This window comes from Euprymna scolopes, chromosome 41, assembly GCF_053919585.1.
Source record: "Euprymna scolopes isolate OS-2025 chromosome 41, ASM5391958v1, whole genome shotgun sequence".
In the NCBI taxonomy this organism is placed as follows: Eukaryota; Metazoa; Mollusca; class Cephalopoda; order Sepiida; family Sepiolidae; genus Euprymna; species Euprymna scolopes.
The window spans coordinates 29,983,266-30,004,878 of record NC_136522.1 but is presented as its reverse complement, the minus strand read 5'-3'; the positions used below and the strand labels follow the sequence as shown (position 1 = coordinate 30,004,878).

Genomic DNA, 21,613 nt, shown 5'->3' with positions numbered 1-21,613 from the left:
AACTGACAAAATAGGGATCAGAACTTCTAATAGAGAGCCCTGAACCCTTTGCTCAAGTCCCGTATGCTATCTGTCTTTCTAGCATCAGAGAGTGGTCTACGAAACACCTAAAGGAGGCGTGGAACAAAAGGATAGACTGTAAAAAGACAAAGGATAACGTTGGTTGGGTATCTACCTGACTATGTAAACGTATCCTAAGTCTCACCAGACAACAAAAAGATCTGGTAAATCAGATCCTTAGAGGGCACTGTAATCTCGAGAAACACAAGAAAATCATAGATCTGGCATCATTACCCACGTGCCTGAAATGTGGTGAAGAGTATGAAACAGCAGAACATCATGTATCTGTGTGTAAAGGTTACAAAAGACTTTGATTAGCACACCTAAGCTCAACAACACATTCAATCAGGTCAGTGGTTGATAGGCTGAACATAAGAAAACTGGGTACATATCTCAAGCAGGCAGCAAGACTTGTAGAGTATAATTGATATCCAGTTCAAATAAATAACCTACAGTGAATAATCGCAATGGCCTATTTACAGGCCTTCGCAAAGTGTCTGTAAGGACCAAAACTTTATAGGAAAGTCCTTCAGACACCACTGGTTAATAATAATAATAATAATATACGTTGAGTCCAAGCCTATAAATTAAGTTCAAGCCTATTGTTTTAGTCCAAACATAGAATTTTTCACATTTTTTCCATGAACAAAAGTACAATGTCAGGCAATTTGGCAGGAAATTTTATATGTCTTTTTGTGATTGTATTGTCACTGATTTCTTCCCAAACGTCATTTTCATTTTTGATCAAAGCAGTGTAATGTCCTGCTCTGGCAGTTGGTCCTCTATGAATGACAGCAGCTTTCAGAGAAAAATTCTTGCCAAAGATTTGCTGCTTCTTTGAACTGAAGTTCATTATGTCACAATTGATTCTTTCTTCAATATTAATATTTAGATTGATTAAAAATCTATTAATTTGAATAATAAGATATTTGAATTCAGGTGGGAATTCAATTCTTGAAGTATCACAATTTTTCAGAAGATAACCTTTCATAATTCGATTAATTAAAAATTTGAATTGCTGAGGACCATTTTTTGGTTGCAATAGCAATTCTTCTTTTCCATCAATTAGAAGTTGCACTTGTCTCCCACAACCAGGACTTATGTTGCAGTTGCAAATTTCATTTGTAAAATAGTTGCAATTTTGTTGATGCAATCTAATGCATCTGGCAGTATCAAATTTGGCAAAGATAAATTTTTGTTGAAAGTCCCTTTCAAAATTAAGATACATTTCTTTCCAAAATTCATGAGCACATTGTTGATTTCCATCATTGAATCTTCCACCAATAATTCTTTTCAAATTTGCAACAGGATTTTTATTATGATAAAGAATATTTTTCATTTCTTTTGAAAATTCATTATCAATGCTCAAGCTATTCAAATAATCATGGAAATCAGTCAACTGATTAACTGATTGCACAATTGAATTAACAAAACAATCATTGCTTCTATTGATCAAAGGCATTTTAGGAACCAAATTTCCTAATGTCAAAGTCAGACAAATAAACATTGCACAATTTTCTAGCTCTTGAAAGAGTCACATAAGCCATTCCATCAGCAAAAACTTGAGTTCCCAAATCAGCAATAATGCCATCCACACTCATTCCTTGAGATTTGTGAATGGTAATGGCATAAGAGAGTCACAATGGGAATTGATTTCTGGTAATAAATATGCCAGGTGAAATTTCATAATTAGCTTGAATTTTTTTAACAGTAAAAGATTCATTTTTATGATCAAATTGAACCACAATGGATTCAACATTAGTGCCTTTACCAATAATATCAGTTAATTTTCCAATAACACCATTGCAATAACCTTTTTCTACATCAATGTTTCTCTTCAACATCACGTGCGCACCAATGCCAACTTTCAAAATAGTTTCTAATCCAGCTGTTTCTGATGTTTTATTTGGTTTATTATTTTTAATTGAAACTTTTTTCTTCTTTTTTACATTCTTTTGTCTCATTCCAGAATCAACAGCTGCAATTTCAATAGTTTTAATGCTGTATTTTTTTAGCATTTCATTATTCAATTCATCTACAGCTTCATTCATAGGAAGTATGCAAACAAATTTCAATTCAGAATTGGAAGACAATTCAATAAGTTTATCTGCAATTTCTTCAACTTTTGCTTTTCTACCAGAAAATAAGTATCTTTGTTTAAGAGTGCTTATATCTGAGTCAGAGGGTGAACCAATTCTAATTCTCCCTAAGATTTCACTATGATTGTCTTTGTCATCTTTTTGTCTCATATTAATAATGAGCTCATCATATTCAAAATATTTCCATAATGAGTGTCCACAAATGCCAATTTCTGTTTTTTGGGCATCAACTTGCAAAAACTGGCTTTTCATTGACTGGTGGCAGTTGCAATAAGTCTCCAAACAATAAAATGTTCACGTTTCCAAATGGATATGTCATTTTATTTGAATTCCCAAAAATTTCATCCAATCTTTTGTGAATGAAAGCCAGCATTAAATGACTGACCATGCTAATTTCATCAATTATTATTATTCTAGCATTTTCCAGAATTCTTCTAAAAATTTTGACATCATCTTTTTTCAATTCTTTGTAAACAGGAAATTTTCCATATTGAACACTGATCATGAGAGTGCTATGCAAAGTGTTGCCTTTTATTTGAAAAGCACTCATACCAGTTGGTCCACAAATTATAACTGGCATGGTATCTTTGACATTAACCATTAAAGTAATTTTGTCAGAAATGGTGTCAATCAAAAAGCTTTTTCCTGTTCCACCAACACCAGAAATGAATTTGAGTAGTTGTTTACAGTCTTCACAACTGCATCTAGGAATAGGTTTTTCTTTATTGCAATGAAGTTCTTGTTTTTTAATTATACTAATAACATTATCATAAATTCTTTTTTGATCAGAATTCAGTTGAGCTTCTTTTTCAGCTACTGATTCTTCTGTGACTTTTCTCTCAACAAAATCATTAACTATTAAATCATTATTATCAAATTCTTGCTCTTCATCAATAATTATTTTTTGTATTTCTTCAGAGCCTTCTTTTTCAACTTTAATTTCTAATTGCTTTGCCAACTCTATAGATTGTATGACTTTTTTCTTTATATTTTCATAGTTAATCATTTCAGGTAATTCAGAAGAAAAATATTTAAAAGCTTCTTCATATGTCGTGAAACCATTAAATAAATCATCTTCTTCCTTTCTCCAAGGTTTGAAAAGCATAAGCAAATTGTGAAAATATCTTTCTTTGGTTTCTTTATTTAAAGGAACATATGGGGCCTTGACGACTTTTTCCTTGACTTGCTTAAAGTAACCTTTGTCATTTATCATTTTCATTTTCTTAGCTTCTTCATTGTCAGAAGGTTTAACAGATATTTTTTCATAATTGCTTGCAACTTCATACAAGGAAACTTTTTCCAAAGATGATGGTCGATTTGGATAATAGTTTTCTACCATATTTTCATGAAATATGTTTGTAGAAGATTCAGGAAGTTTTTCTAAATATTCGTTTGACTTCAATCTATGTCCTCTTTTGCTAGGAATATCAGCTCCAACCCAAATGACTTGATCAGATGCACCAAATAAGTGGTGACCCAATAATCTATCAGCACATTCATAAGCTCCAATGTCTCTTTTACCAATTAGTTGAAGTCCTGCTGATTTTAATCTTCCATATTTTGATCCCTTTTCATCCAAATTATCCCAAACACCTTCAGTTTCATTCTTTTCAGCTTTAGTTTGATAACTTGTCACATATCTTGTCAATATCATGCTATCTTCTCCAATATATTGTACATCAATATTGGATTGCCAAATTAATAACAATAAGGGATTATAGTCATTTACAAGTTTTTCATCCACACTTCTCTCTAATTGATACCACTTTTTTATTCCTTTTCCAGTTTTTCTTGATTTTATACATTCACCAACAGTAAAAAAATTAGTTTCCTTCCGATTTAGGAAATCCAAATCGACACTTTTTCACAATATTTTTGCCTTTTCCATATATCCTCCAGCATGTTTTTCTACAAGAATGAACTTGAAATCTTTTAACCAAGTTGTGAAGTGGTGGACTAGAAACTGAACAAGGCATTCTGCAAGTTATGTGTTGATTGATTAATTTTTTAATATCATTAAATGATAGAGGATCTTCAGTATATATAGGTGCTCCTTCCACCCATATTTTCATGTGAACATGGGGAGCTCCTCTTTGTTGATATTCAATCCTCCAAAAATAATGTGCAACTTTTCCAAAAACTGGATTGTCTTTTGCCAAAATTACTTTATTCATTACAGCTTGCAATCTGTGATAAAAATGTTCACTGACTGCAACATCATTCACGCACAATGTACTTGTTCTCATAGTTTCAACATCACTTACACCACTGTTCAATTTTTCCAAAAATTCTCTTAAATCTGGCCAAAAATATTCAGCACATGATAAAGTGATAAAGAAGGTAGAAGGGCCAAATTTTTCATCCATTGTGTGCAAATCGGATGCTTTTCTATTCCAAAATTGTTTGGATCCTCTCACATTGGCCATCATCATTGAAAGATTGCCTTCTAATCTTTTATCATTATTATGAACCTGTTGATTAAATTGAGCCAATGTCATTTGATTGCATTTGAGAGATTTCATAATCGCAAAAATTCCCGAATCCAATGCTCTTTTGTCAGCTTTGTCAACAGAATGAAATAAATACTGAATATTTTTCCTAAATCTTGGATCACAGTGCCTTAATCTGTTTCTAGTGTACATATAATTTGGCACTTTTCCATATGGCCTGTTGTAATTCATGCCAAATCTTCCTTTGCACAAGATTTTAGGAAAACACATGTAATCCAAATTTGGATTATCATCTTTCAACAAATTTCCTTCAACATTTTTCATTTTATAAATTTCAATGTCTTTTTCATTTGGTAAAGTCGGATACATTTTTTGAACAGTATGATGTTCATAATATGTATCAGCATCTTTTTTTGATAAATGACTCAAAATGCAATCATCAGATTTAGTTGAACTACCTTGCCCAGTGCATAAAACAACATTATTGAGATCTGATGTTCTGTCAATTTCAATGTCTTTATAGAATGGATTGTTTGCTTTGAGCCAATCCAGTGCATCAAACACATTATCCAATTCGACCAATGATTTCCAAATTTTCTTTTGTAGCTGTAGGAATTGAAGTAATTATAATTTGTAAAGATTTTTTTTCTTTTGATGGTAAAGTGTTCATCACATGGTTGATTGTATTTTCCATTGGAATTGGCAAATGAGTTGAAATTCCTTTAATAGCAGAAACCATATCTGAACTTGGTCCTTTGTATCTTTCAGGAACAAGTTTTATCACATTAATAAAACATTTCGCTCTTTGAATTAAGATTTCTTCATAAATGTTCAATTTTTCCAACACTTCTGGAATTTCATCCACTCCTAATCCATTAATTGATGCTAATGTAGGGATTTTATTTTTCTTCAAATACCCTCTACAATTATTGCAAATTTTGCATGGTAATATATAATTTTCTTTAATTATTTCATTAACTTCTTTTTCCCAGTCAGTCCAAACTTTCAAAAATTCATCATATTCTCTTTGTTTGCAAATGTCACATGAATTAATTTTCATTTTTTTCATGTCTTTGTTAAAATTTTTAATTAATGTGACAAATTTATTCACAACATTATTTTCTGAATGATGTTCTTGATTCTCTCTTTGTTGCAATCTTTCTATTAATTTTGAAGTCTTAAGATTATAAAATTCAGAGTCTAATAATTTTTCAAACATTGGCCAATTTCCTTCTAAGAGACAAATATCATAGAGATCCAGTCAAATGCAAACAGCTCTTAATCTATACACATGAGTGACTAAAGTTCTGAGTCTTGGAGTATGTGGTGCCATTCTTCTAAGGAGTTCAAGTCTATTAGTGCAATCCGATTGACCAATGCAATATAAATTGTCATTATGTATGCCAGAATATTCTTCCATTTTTTTCATAATTTTGCGAAGTTCCAAAAATGTCAAATCCGGTGAAATTTGTTTAATAATTTGATGTATTTTTCTAGTTTCAATGAGTCATGTTTTTTCATAGGGACAGCCATTACTAAAATCACAAGGTCGAGCCAATTCAATTTTTATTTCTTCATCTTCTTCATTTTCTTCATCATTCACTTTATTTTCATTTTCTTCTACAATAATATGTTCATTGTTATTATTTGGCATATTTGGTTGAGAAATTTCTTACTTTTTGCACTCACAATCTTCAGTTTGACAATCAAGAGATTCATAATTATGCTTTGACAAAACTCTTATAGGCACATATTCAACTGAATTTCTTGGAAACAAATAATGTTCATTATTGAATGCATGATACAATTCTTCTCTCCTTAAGTAGATAATAGTCCTTTTTTATCAACTTTTTTGACAAAATTATAAACAGTGTTTGCAGTATTTTTTATATTTTTGAGCATCAAATTTCTAATTCCCAAAGCATTAGAATACATGTCAGTTATTTTATTCAATCCAATTTTATAATTTTTTCTATAATTTCTTATATTATTTGTCATTTTATTATTGTAAAATAAATAGGATTTTGTCAATTTATGAATGACAATAGCTTTTTTATGAAAAACCTAGAAAATTTGTTTAGTTTGTTTCTCCAAGAATAAATTTTCTTCTCATAAATTTTTATCAAACTTTTCTTATCATATTTTTTCATTTTTTGTTCTTCCATTAATTTGTGTTTATTTTTATAATTAGTTTGATAAATTTTCTTTTTCTTTCTAAAAATGACATTATTCTTATTTTTTAATCTAAAATTTCTTTGATAATCTTTATTTTTATTATTGTATTTTTCTTTATTTTTCTCTTTTAATTTTTTTTGATTTTCTTTATTTCGAATTTTAAATTCTTCTTTATTTTTATTTCTATAATTTTTTTGATGTTCTCGATTTTTAACATTTATTTCTTCTCTATTTTTTTCTCTATATTTTTTTGATATTCTCGTTTCCTTTTAAAATATTTTTTTCATTTTGTTCTTTAAATTTTTTTTGTCTTTTTGCATTTTTTGTTTTTTCATTTTCTATTTTTCTTTTTCTTGTATTATTTTGAAGTTCATTTTTTTTCATTTCTTCTTCATTTAATTGATTACCCACCTCATAATTACTTCCATTATTCTTATTCTCAGGCCCTGGATTTAACTCAATATCCATTGTCATCGACATTTAAAGTGACGTCTGCTTTTATCCTTTTTTTTTAAATTTACCTTTAAAAAAATCTCCTTCAGACGATTTTTTTTCTTTTTTTTTGTAAATAAATATATATTTATTATCATCATTATTCCAAGTTCGTTGTTAATATTATATATATAAATACACGCAAAGAAAAATACAGGATTAATCGACAATGTTGTCTGTTTTTCTAAAAAAAATATTTCTCTTTCATTCCCTGAACGAATGAGATAAATGAATAATAAAATAAAAATTCAACAATCTTTAAACTATTTTCAGTATTTCCGAGTCAGTTTAAATAAAGTTGTGTTGTTTTTTCTTTCATTTCTTCTAATAAAATAAAATAAAAACTAAACCTTTTATTTTATCCAAGTTTCATTCTCATCGACATTTAAAGTGACGTCTGCTTTTATCCTTTTTTTTAATTTACCTTTAAAAATCTTTAAACTATTTTCAGTATTTCCTAGTAAGTTTAAATAAAGTTGTGTTGTTGTATTATTCGACTTATTTACTTCCGAAACTAGGCAAGCAGGTTCACTGCTGCTGATGATAATATGGACAAGAAACGATCTCACAGCAGCAGCAGCAGCAGCAGCTCTAAGAGTAGTAGTTATAATAATAACTTGGAACCGGCGAATTATTAGCATATCAATAGTTCGATTTTCATCGGTTTTTAATTTTAATCGATAAATTCACCATTTTTTGCTATAAAATCATAAGGAGAGTTAAAAAAAAAACTTAGTTATTAAAAAAAAGTTCGGTTTTTAAAAAATATTTATATACAAACAAAAATTTATGCAAAATAATAAAAAAAAACGTTAGTCACTTATGTACTTACTATCCTGTTTGTGAACCCACATATTTTGTTGTAACTTTTTTCTACTGAATCAATTTTCGAATTTTTTTTTCAAAATGTAGCTAATCAGGTGTTCTATCCAACTATATAACCTGTTTGAAATTTGGTTGCGAACGGAATTAGTGGTGGGGGTTTGAATGTGTCTCGATTCATTCAATTTCGGACTTAAGCATATATTCAACCACTACCGTGGTTGAATGATAATATAAAATCTTGTCATTGAAAATTTATTCATATTTTTAAAAAAAAACATGATAAGCCTATAAGAAAAATATACAAAATTAATAATTTGCTTCGTGTTATTAATCGATTTTAGTAATAGAGTCGGTTAATTGTTGTATTTAGAAATATTATTTAAAGTTGATTCATTTTACTTTAATTTATTTTTAATTATTTGCTAAAGCCAACATAAATAAAGTTACTCCGTTTATTTAAAAAAGATTTATGAATAAAATTCAAATCTAATTCGGCAAAACGCGGCACACAACTGTTAACAGAGGAATATTTAAAGAGGACCAAAGAAATGTGTGTATGTGTGTGTGTGTTTGTGTATGTGTGTGTGTTTGTGCGTGTTAGTTTTTTAATCCCAAAACACATACGACTTTGCCTCCTGATTGAATTAGGAATTTTCCAATGAATGACTTGAGACTAAAGTTTTTGATATTTTTAATAGTTTTAAATTTTGAAAAAAATTAAGATAATGAATCTTATACTTACATATACAGTCTGCTGGGCTTTTTGATTGTGTCGATAATGTTGTATAATTTTCTGGACATTTAAAGCACAAGCCTGTGGTGACATTCGGCTGAAAATAACCTTGCAGACAATCTTCGCATTCATTGACTGCATCGTTTCGGAATTTTCCAGCTGGACAAATTCCTGTGAATAAGAAAGACATACATTAGACAAATGGGCAAACGCTTAGTATGTGTTTAGGCAAATCATATATAAACGCTTAATATGTGTTTAGATAAATCATATATAAACGCTTAATATATGTTTAGACATAATTCATATATAAACATTTACTATGTGTTTAGATAATTCATATATAAACATTTACTATGTGTTGCAACTTCAATAGAGTTAGGCCGAGCATGAGGACTGAAAGACCGTTTTTAAAAAACGTTAGGTCACAAAATATTTCATTATAACTAAAAACATCACCTGATATGACAAAAATTATATAAAAATGGAACATACAGAATATATATTACTCCCACTTAATGCTAAGTTGTAGTCCCCTGGTCTTGGTCTATTTGTTCTGATATATATATATATATATATATATATATATATATATATATATATATATATATATATATATATATATATATATATATATATATACTTGAAGGTGTATGTTGAGCAAAAAATGTGGTAGTAGGAAAGCAGGCTCAAAGCCAGACCGCAAAGGAGGAAAAGAACGGGGAAAACTTGACGTCTTTGCTGTTACGGCCACCGCCAAAACGGAAGTGACATAGGTTTAAATTAAGGTTAGACATTCGAAAGGAGAGGATGATTTTCGAAAATATCGGCAAAAGGCGACCCCACCTCGTAGAAAAGTGCGCAGTTGAAAGTGAAGATATTAATGTTTTTAGCTAATTTTTCGGTATTTATCGTTTGAAAGGTCGAACTTCAAAGTAAAAACGTCGCCTCCGTCGAAAGTTTTAGGCAGACATGCAAACATACATACATACATACATACATACATACATACATACATTTATATATTGGTAACTAAACATTTTCGACCCACGCCGATTAAAAAGCTTGGTCTATCTCTGAATACCCTGAATGTAAAATTTCAAATGTTTAGGCCAGAAATTGTCTGAGTAATTTGGTAGAGACCAGAGAGGTCAAATTTTTTAAAACGTTGACCCCTATTATGACCCCTTAACATTTATTGTTTTGGGCTCAAATCAAGTTATTAAGTTAAATTCATGTCCAAGGAATCTATGTCTAAAATTTTAATTGTTTATACCCAAAATTCGTGGAGGAGTTTGGTAGAGTTCTCAAAGGTCAAATCGTTGAACTTTGACCCCTTAACAGCCAAATTTCTGGCCAAAGGCGGATTACAAAGATGTTCCCCCATCTCTGTACCCTGTGTATCAAATTTCAAGTCTGCAGACTTAAAATTGCCAGAGTTATTGCTTAGGGAAATGTACACAGACATTTCCCTTTTATATATATATAATATTTGTTATTTTTACTTATTTTTTATTATTTTTAAAACAGTAATCTACGTACACGCGTGTTTCGAGAACTTTCATCAGCGTAGCTCAACTGTTTCTAGAGATCGAACTTCAGACTATCTTTCTGCAGTCCGGCGCCTTAGTCGTTAGGCTACGAAACCTAGATGAATTTACCGTTTATTTTTATCGCTTATAAATTTAGATTTGTTTTTTTTTTCAAATGATAGATTCAGTTAATAATGGCTTCGCCTCAAAGCTAGATTTTAGAAAGTTGCCCTAATTAGTTTGGCCGTATATATAATATATATGTATGTGTATGTACATATTAATATATATAATATATATGTATGTGTATGTACATATTAATATATATAATATATATGTATGTGTATGTACATATTAATATATATAATATATATGTATGTGTATGTACATATTAATATATATAATATATATGTATGTGTATGTACATATTAATATATATAATATAAATGTATGTGTATGTACATATTAATATATATAATATATATGTATGTACATATTAATATATATAATATATATGTATGTGTATGTACATATTAATATATATAATATATATGTATGTGTATGTACATATTAATATATATAATATATATGTATGTGTATGTACATATTAATATATATAATATATATGTATGTGTATGTACATATTAATATATATAATATATATGTATGTGTATGTACATATTAATATATATAATATATATGTATGTGTATGTACATATTAATATATATAATATATATGTATGTGTATGTACATATTAATATATATAATATAAATGTATGTGTATGTACATATTTATATATATAATATATATGTATGTGTATGTACATATTAATATATATAATATATATGTATGTGTATGTACATATTAATATATATAATATATATGTATGTGTATGTACATATTAATATATATAATATATATGTATGTGTATGTACATATTAATATATATAATATATATGTATGTGTATGTACATATTAATATATATAATATATATGTATGTGTATGTACATATTAATATATAAATTAATAAAAAGTAGCGTTTCGTTCCTGTCTTAAAACGGTTGAATTTGGAAACGACTTTTTCGTTCTTTTTCGAACGAGAAATAGCCGTTAATTTATAAATGAACATCATAGCGTTTCTCCTCATAACATTTTATATCCTTTGAATTCTTATTCTCTCTTGGAATAAATAATATCGTTAGAATTCAAAAGATTAGACAGTTAAAGGCGCGTTTCTTCATTTTTATTTACCGTTTAATATTTAATTTTTCGTTTATATGTGTATATGTACTGTGTTCATGTGTGTATGTGCGTACTTATATGTGTATATATTTAAAACTGACGTGTACCTTCTCATTGGCTATACCTCCTCCTCCCCTTCTTTCCTTTCTTTTCCATTCCCCTTTTCTCCGTGCATGCTCATACTTTCACTACACCGATGAAAACTGAAGCATCGGTCGAAAATTATGTACCTTGAAAAAAAGGTTTTTAATTTTTTTTCATAATATTTTTTTTTACACAGTGATCACCACTTATCAAGGCACGGAAGCCACTCAGGGATAAGGGTTATTGCAAGCACATTACGTTAGTGTGGAGATTTGATGAAGTGTTCATTAGGAATTTGTTAATGTTGGACTTGAAGACATCCAAGTTGTAGTCCGATGGGAAGCAGGCAGACGGAACAGAGTTCCACAGGCGTGCAGTTCTAAGAAAGAAACTTTGTTCATGGAATCCACATTTTGATTTAGGCACAGATATAGAGTGGGGGAAATTTTTCACAGTGGATTCAGCTAGACGGGTGTTTTTCGTGAAAGATTGGCGAAGGGGGACCAGAGATTGGATTTCAGACGAGCACCTGCCATTGAAATAACGATAAAACAAGGATATGCTCGCAACGTCTCTTCTGTGGGAGAGAGGTTGCAGGGTAGAGAAAAGGGCATCCCCCACTAAGCCAGGAAGTCTATTTTGTACTCTGTCAAGACAGGATAGGCTGTTTTTAGCAGCTCCTGCCAATATTATTTTGTATTCCTGCACTTCACCAATTGAAAACGAATAAAGAAAAGTTGTAAGCTTTTATACTTCTCGAATATATATATATATATATATATATATATATATATATATATATATATATATATATATGTGATCTTTTATATAGGATCTTTTATCTTTTTTTTTTGTATTTTACTTCAATAAGTTTTAAGAGGTCAAGGGGCTCCCTCCTGGAGCTAACACTTGATTCTGCTATGATTTAAATTTATATCCGAGGGCTCTTTTAAGAATAGATACTGTTCCATTTATGGCTGCTATCTGTATTTCGTTACAGCTTGGTCTTCCAGGGATCGCTTCTAAGTATTTATGAAGATTCATTTTATTAACCCAGTTTCCCCTATCACAACCGGTATAATGTTTATTTCTTTCAGAGACCATGTCGTTGTGTGTGCCTGTGTGTGTGAAACTAGGCCGACTTTTTAAAAGATTCACACAAAAGTAGTTTAGGTTTTGTATCAGAATGCCTCCAATAAATATCGATAATCAAAAAACTCTAATGAGGAAAGGGCAGTTCGATTCTAACCAAATTTAACGAATATTGTGATGCTTATAGTCAATCCATCTGCTAGGAATTAGGAAAGAAAAGAAAAAATAATAATATATAACAAAAGAAAACGGAGTAAATTTATCCGGTAACAAACGAAATAGAAAATAGGATTCATGATTAGACAATAGATAGGTAGACAAAAGAAGACATGGGATTGTTGTCAGGGTGACGGTAACAAAAGTATGGAATAATGGATGTAAATATTTTTAGATTTGATTTGTGGGTACTTTATGATTGACAATGACGTTTATAACGCCGATACTAAGCAAGGGGTTAAAAACTAATAGGCGATTCCACAGATTTCGATGAAAATAAAATTATTGGATGTTTGGAAGATTCGTTTATCTTCATTCAATCCCGGCCACTGTCGAGTTTCCCTGATATCTATCTATCTATCTATCTATATATCTATATATATATATATATATATATATATATATATATATATATATATTTGTGTGTGTGTGTGTGTGTGTGTGTGTTACGGGAAAAGATAAATTTCTAACAGAATGTGTATCTAGAATAATAGGCAAAAGACCATAATAGAACTCATCAAATTTTACACAAAAACATACAAAATATTGATTCGATATTTCTTTTCAATTAGAAAACTTCATAATGGAATAAATATTTATTTTGTTGAAATCAGTTTCAATGTACAAAGATTGAAAGAGGTAGTGGATGGAGATGGATTTTTGAGATAGTGGGTAACAGTAAAGGGAATGTTTAGCTTGTAGTTATCGTTATGTATTTTTAATGGTGTGGATGGATGGAATATGATTTGTTAAAGTTTAGGTTGTGACTTTGTAAAGGAAGGGGAATCTGTTGTGAGACTGAGACGCAATTCTACTATCACGTGATGAGGAGTAACGTCGATGGTACCACATTGTTGGATGAGCATGTCTAAGGAAGGGATGGAACTGTTACATTAAGTTTTGAATATAAATTTTATTGTAAGTTCTATAATCAGACGTTTTCTTTCTTTTTCTTTCTGATTTCTATACCGATTCATACATTTAGAAATATTTTTTACTTTCCAGTTTGAGATATTTTTCCGTTCTTCATTCTCTATTTTAGCTTCATTAATTCAGACACTGCCAAAACGTAATATTTTTCCCATGATTTTTAAAAGAAGGCAAACACTTGTTATAAAGAAACAGTTTTATAATACTTACGTAATGGACATTCTGTTCCACCTTCTCCGTCCGTTGTGAAATTTTCAGGACATTTAGTACAGAGAGCAAATGGGTCAAGCAACTCTAGAACACGGAAAAATCCCTCTGGACATTTAGAACAGGTATCAGCCGCGTTTTTCTTCTCAAAGCCCGATTTACAATAAACTATAAAATAAAAATAAATAAAACAAAATTAAAATCTTTGCAGTTTTATTTTTCTTTGCTTGTCCCTGTTTACCTGTCTTTTCATGAAGGCAACGTTAAACACAGTTTGAATTTTTATTGTGAGAAATATTCAGCTCCTAAAAAAAGGCACTCTGCATTAATTGCCTCAATTTTGAAAAACCTTTTCTTCACACCAAATAAGGCATATTGCAACTGAAGCATAAGAAGCTACTGTGATTGGAACCAGATTAAAGGGGAGGCATCCAAAGTAGGAGATTGGGAAGCATGTTCACATTGGATTAAAATTTCTGAATGTTAGTATAGGCAGGAAAACAGGGAGTAGAAGGAAATTTCAAAGGCAACTTGGCTGATGAAAAAACAGAGTAGAAAATTCCGGTATCAATGAACATTTACAGCAGAGGGGTGAGATTTTGCTGCTAATTAAATGGGTCAGATGTATTCTCATCAAGGAGGTACAAATGCAGTAAATTTATTTGAACAAATTCCATGAAAGTTCATGAAACAACTATAGGTATGAAACACTGCTGTGATGTGACAAGGACTGGAGATTGGTAGACAGTGCGAGGTCTATTAGGCTATTAGGTTAAAATCTTGTTTTGTTCCTTGTCTAAAAGTAGTTGGTACACCTGTCCAGATGCAGCGACAATACTTCATACATGGGCTAATTGTGTCTTTATAAAGACATAGGATACTGGCAGATGTGAAAAGTTTTCTAACCCGGTAAATGGATTCTACATTCTTCGCAGCAGACTTGGCAATATGTTTGGAATTCATGTTGCTTATGAATGTTAAGCAGACGAGTTTGAACGTTGGAAGTCTTTTTCATATGGTTCAGCTATTGTTTTGGATGTGGGTGCACCTTTAGCTTGCCTGCATGTTTTAAATAGAGTGTGGTGTCATCAACAATTATACCCATCTCGGATTCAATTGAACTTAAAGACGACCAAGTTGTAGTCAGCTGAAAAACAGGCAAACGGCAGAGAGTTCCACAGGCGTGCAGTTCTAGGAAAGGAGCTTTGTTCATGGAATCTACGTTTTGATTTAAGCACAGATAAAGAGTGGAGAAAATTATTGACAGTGGTTTCAGCTAAACGGGTGTTTTTCATGAAAGATTGGTGAGAAGGGGTCCAGAGATTTCAGCTCAGACGAGCACTAGCCATGGAAATAACGATAAAACAAAGACAGGCTTGCAACGTCCCTTCTTTGTTGAGGCTTTTGTTGAGGCTTCTCGATGCCATATTACCTTACTATGGCTGCAACAAAACATTTCTCTTTTTCTCTCTTACTTTTTTCTTTCTTACTTTTTCTTTCTTACTTTTTCTCTCTGCTTTGCTCTAATCAAGTCTGTCGACCTGTTCCGCAAATCCCAAAACTGGCGTTGGACCGACTATTTTACTAAGTTCGTGATTAAAGGATACTTTAACTTAACATCAAAATCTGACTCTCAAGATCACCATGGGCATGAAATATGTGCCTACATTAAAGATGGCTTTCCATGTGGAAGGAACATCTCAAGAGAAGACTCAAAAGTACTCTACGTGTGCTTCCGGGTGGAATCATTCAATCACGGCCAATGTCCAGTTACCCTGATAGTATATATATATATATATATATATATATATATATATATATATATATATATATATATATATATATATAATTAAAACAAATTAATTACAGATCACGTTTTTTTTTCCGTTTCGTATTTTTTAATTTTTGTGTGTGTGTTTGTGTGTATTTGTGTGTGTGTGTGAGAGAGAGAGAGAGAGAGAGAGAGAGAGAGAGAGAGAGAGAAAGAGAGAGAAGTAGAGCTAGCAGTTCTCGATTTTTGGATACGAAAATGTCTTTTCGTATTTTTGTATGATAAAATAAATTGCTTTATTTCTGAGGTGACGCTACAGTACTGCTGTTCTCATGTTGAGTGTTTCTATTTACATCGATGCATACTCCAATGCAGACCCAAGGTATGCCATCAGACACCGTTCGAAGAAGAATCTCAGATGGAGCAAAATGCTATGATGATGATGATGATGATGATGATGATGTGTATAAAAAATATTAGTTTTTACTTGGTGTAAAGCAATACTCTATAAAGAATAGAGCTCTCTCCGTAGCACGGAAAATATGTAACCAAAGAAATCACACTGTGTAATAATTTCCTCTAATGAAGAGATAACCGAAAGAATAAAGTATTTGTGATAGCTAAACAGTTAGCAAAAATAAATAGGATATAATTGGAGAGATGGGCATTCGAATTGATATAAGTGTGCCGAGCATGCATGGAAGTGCGCAAACGCATGAGTCAGGCCTAGCTGGGATGAAAAGCGAACCTGGGACCTTTTGATTGTAAATAAAGTCTACTAATGAACTACATCAATCTTACCCCAAAGCGATGATTTAGTTTCTCCCAACGGCTATAAAAAAATGTTGTTAATTAGGATCATTTAATTAATTTTTATGTAAATTATAAAATTATTAATTCCATCGACTAACTAACTAACTAATGAATTAATTTCATTCAAACAATTTTCACTACATAAATATATGCAAATAATAGGGGGAAATAAGTTCAATCCAGCGACTGACACCCTTTCTAACCCAACAATAAACAACAACATATGCAAATAATAAATAAAATATTTATCAATATTCAAATTTTATTTTTAGCTGCAATATTTTAAGTCTAAAAAATTCTTATTTTTTACTTTACTAGAATATCTTGTTCTTTACTTTTCCAGGTTGAATTTCTTGTCCTTTACTTTTCCAGGTTTAATAAAATCTTAAGAATATTACTTTTCATGCACGCATTTTTCCATATAATCCATAATTTTTCCAGGCATTGCTATTGTATTAATATATAAATTTATAATATTTATTAATGATTGTCAAAAAAAATTAGCTCTCAAACACACATTCATGCAATATTTATCATTCAATCACAGTAGTTCCGAGCCAGGGTCTCTACCGAGACTGCGGTTCATGAATTCGTGATCTGTATAGAGCATAAACTAACAAAAAAGAAGATGGCACTCGGTGTCTTTTTAGATATTGTTGGAGCTTTTGACAACATACCCTTCAGTAGTATGTTCAAGTTGCTACGAGAACTCAATGTGCCACCAGTACTCATCCAATGGATTGAGTATATGGTGAGGAACAAAACAGTTCAAGTAGAACTACTGAGGGCAACTGTTAAAAGGGAAGTAGTTAAATGAAACCCCCAAAGTGGGATTTTATCACCTTTACTATGGAACTGTATGCTGAATCCTCTTTTAAAGGAGTTTAAAAATAGGAATATTTATGCCCAGGCTGATGCTGTGACATCGCGGGTTCAAAAGCATCATTGGTCAGACGCATTGCCAAAATGGCATTAAATATTCCTAATAAATGGTCTAATCGAAATGAATTAGAATTCAGTAGCTGTAAAACAGAAATGGTTTTGTTTACATATAAAAGGAATTGCCAACTTGGTGACCTTTTTCTGAGTGGACAGAAATTGAAACTTTCGCAGGAGGCAAGGCTGTTAGGGGTAATCATGGACAGTAAGCTAACCAGGAAAAGCCACATAGAAAAGATTTCCTCCAAGGCGACTGCAGCCCTTATGCAATGCAAACAAATTGTGGGGAAAACCTGGGCAGTTAACCCGCATGTAATGAGGTGGATATACATTGCTATGGTATGTCCCATTTTGTCGTATGCATGTGTTTCCTGGATCCACGGGACAGAGAAACTGTACTTGAGGAAGAAACTCCAGAAGGTACAAAGACTTGCTTGTTTAATGACTTCTTCAGCATATCCGAGCACACCTACTTGAGCATTGGAGATGCTGTTGAATATCCCTCCGATTAAAGAATTTCTGAAGGCAGAAGCGATACGGGGATCCTATAGAATAGATCTCATGGGTCTGTGGTGGTCAAGATCTGTTGGGACTACTGGAAAAACAAAGAGTCACGTGGATTTGTGTAATGAGGCTAGGAAGGAACTACCGCTCTTGCATGTGCCGAGTGACCTTATGAATAAAACCAGATCATTTGAAAAGCATTTCACATGTATGGTTTATGACAGAACAGGTGCAAGAGATTACGAAAAAGAGCTGGAAAGCAACGTAATCAAATGCTATACTGATGGATCTAAAATGAATGATAGGATTGGTGCGAGTGTTTATATAGAATACTCAAACCACCTCACCTGTCAAAAATCTTATCTTGGTAAACTGAGAACGATCTTCCAGGCAGAAGTCTTCACCATACAGGTATCATCGGATACAACAACAAACACAAGTCATGAACTGGCACCATTGGATGTGGTACCAAACACCACTGCCACCTTCACCGAAGAGCAGGATCTCAGACCTAAGTCTGACAAGTCAGCTCTAACATTCGGTAAACATCACGACAAAAACCGAAGAAGAAGGAGAGATAGCGCATGTTTAAGGCTTTTGAATCTGAGGTTCTGATCATGGAAGAGGTTCAGCAACAGAAAATAGCTATCCTTTCAGATAGTCAGGCAGCTATTAAAGCATTGGAGAATAGTACGGTAAGATCCCAAACCGTACTGTGCTGCATTGAAAATCTAAACCATCTAGGAAAAGAAAACCGCATATCTATGTCCTGGACCCCGGTCATGAAGGGATACAGCGCAATAAGGAAGTGGATAAACTGACAAAATAGGGATCAGAACTTCTAATAGAGAGCCCTGAACCCTTTGCTCAAGTCCCGTATGCTATCTGTCTTTCTAGCATCAGAGAGTGGTCTACGAAACACCTAAAGGAGGCGTGGAACAAAAGGATAGACTGTAAAAAGACAAAGGATAACGTTGGTTGGGTATCTACCTGACTATGTAAACGTATCCTAAGTCTCACCAGACAACAAAAAGATCTGGTAAATCAGATCCTTAGAGGGCATTGTAATCTCGAGAAACACAAGAAAATCATAGATCTGGCATCATTACCCACGTGCCTGAAATGTGGTGAAGAGTATGAAACAGCAGAACATCATGTATCTGTGTGTAAAGGTTACAAAGGACTTTGATTAGCACACCTAAGCTCAACAACACATTCAATCAGGTCAGTGGTTGATAGGCTGAACATAAGAAAACTGGGTACATATCTCAAGCAGGCAGCAAGACTTGTAGAGTATAATTGGTATCCAGTTCAAATAAATAACCTACAGTGAATAATCGCAATGGGCCTATTTACAGGCCTTCGCAAAGTGTCTGCAAGGACCAAAACTTTATAGGAAAGTCCTTCAGACACCACTGGTTAATAATAATAATAATATACGTTGAGTCCAAGCCTATAAATTAAGTTCAAGCCTATTGTTTTAGTCCAAACATAGAATTTTTCACATTTTTTCCATGAACAAAAGTACAATGTCAGGCAATTTGGCAGGAAATTTTATATGTCTTTTTGTGATTGTATTGTCACTGATTTCTTCCCAAACGTCATTTTCATTTTTGATCAAAGCAGTGTAATGTCCTGCTCTGGCAGTTGGTCCTCTATGAATGACAGCAGCTTTCAGAGAAAAATTCTTGCCAAAGATTTGCTGCTTCTTTGAACTGAAGTTCATTATGTCACAATTGATTCTTTCTTCAATATTAATATTTAGATTGATTAAAAATCTATTAATTTGAATAATAAGATATTTGAATTCAGGTGGGAATTCAATTCTTGAAGTATCACAATTTTTCAGAAGATAACCTTTCATAATTCGATTAATTAAAAATTTGAATTGCTGAGGACCATTTTTTGGTTGCAATAGCAATTCTTCTTTTCCATCAATTAGAAGTTGCACTTGTCTCCCACAACCAGGACTTATGTTGCAGTTGCAAATTTCATTTGTAAAATAGTTGCAATTTTGTTGATGCAATCTAATGCATCTGGCAGTATCAAATTTGGCAAAGATAAATTTTTGTTGAAAGTCCCTTTCAAAATTAAGATACATTTCTTTCCAAAATTCATGAGCACATTGTTGATTTCCATCATTGAATCTTCCACCAATAATTCTTTTCAAATTTGCAACAGGATTTTTATTATGATAAAGAATATTTTTCATTTCTTTTGAAAATTCATTATCAATGCTCAAGCTATTCAAATAATCATGGAAATCAGTCAACTGATTAACTGATTGCACAATTGAATTAACAAAACAATCATTGCTTCTATTGATCAAAGGCATTTTAGGAACCAAATTTCCTAATGTCAAAGTCAGACAAATAAACATTGCACAATTTTCTAGCTCTTGAAAGAGTCACATAAGCCATTCCATCAGCAAAAACTTGAGTTCCCAAATCAGCAATAATGCCATCCACACTCATTCCTTGAGATTTGTGAATGGTAATGGCATAAGAGAGTCACAATGGGAATTGATTTCTGGTAATAAATATGCCAGGTGAAATTTCATAATTAGCTTGAATTTTTTTAACAGTAAAAGATTCATTTTTATGATCAAATTGAACCACAATGGATTCAACATTAGTGCCTTTACCAATAATATCAGTTAATTTTCCAATAACACCATTGCAATAACCTTTTTCTACATCAATGTTTCTCTTCAACATCACGTGCGCACCAATGCCAACTTTCAAAATAGTTTCTAATCCAGCTGTTTCTGATGTTTTATTTGGTTTATTATTTTTAATTGAAACTTTTTTCTTCTTTTTTACATTCTTTTGTCTCATTCCAGAATCAACAGCTGCAATTTCAATAGTTTTAATGCTGTATTTTTTTAGCATTTCATTATTCAATTCATCTACAGCTTCATTCATAGGAAGTATGCAAACAAATTTCAATTCAGAATTGGAAGACAATTCAATAAGTTTATCTGCAATTTCTTCAACTTTTGCTTTTCTACCAGAAAATAAGTATCTTTGTTTAAGAGTGCTTATATCTGAGTCAGAGGGTGAACCAATTCTAATTCTCCCTAAGATTTCACTATGATTGTCTTTGTCATCTTTTTGTCTCATATTAATAATGAGCTCATCATATTCAAAATATTTCCATAATGAGTGTCCACAAATGCCAATTTCTGTTTTTTGGGCATCAACTTGCAAAAACTGGCTTTTCATTGACTGGTGGCAGTTGCAATAAGTCTCCAAACAATAAAATGTTCACGTTTCCAAATGAATATGTCATTTTATTTGAATTCCCAAAAATTTCATCCAATCTTTTGTGAATGAAAGCCAGCATTAAATGACTGACCATGCTAATTTCATCAATTATTATTATTCTAGCATTTTCCAGAATTCTTCTAAAAATTTTGACATCATCTTTTTTCAATTCTTTGTAAA

The 21,613-nt window shown here is 31.6% G+C and overlaps 1 protein-coding gene across 1 annotated transcript in view; it reads right to left on the bottom strand.

Annotated features, from left to right (window-relative positions):
• LOC145266641 (uncharacterized) overlaps positions 1 to 21,613 on the bottom strand; it is a 347,925-nt gene that overhangs the window by 133,261 nt on the left and 193,051 nt on the right. The window contains exons 16-17 of the mRNA XM_080122566.1: positions 14,144 to 14,308; positions 8,844 to 9,005 (exon numbers count right to left, since the gene is read on the bottom strand). Coding sequence (XP_079978692.1) covers positions 8,844 to 9,005; positions 14,144 to 14,308 — 327 coding nt within the window. The remainder of the gene's footprint in view (positions 1 to 8,843; positions 9,006 to 14,143; positions 14,309 to 21,613) is intronic.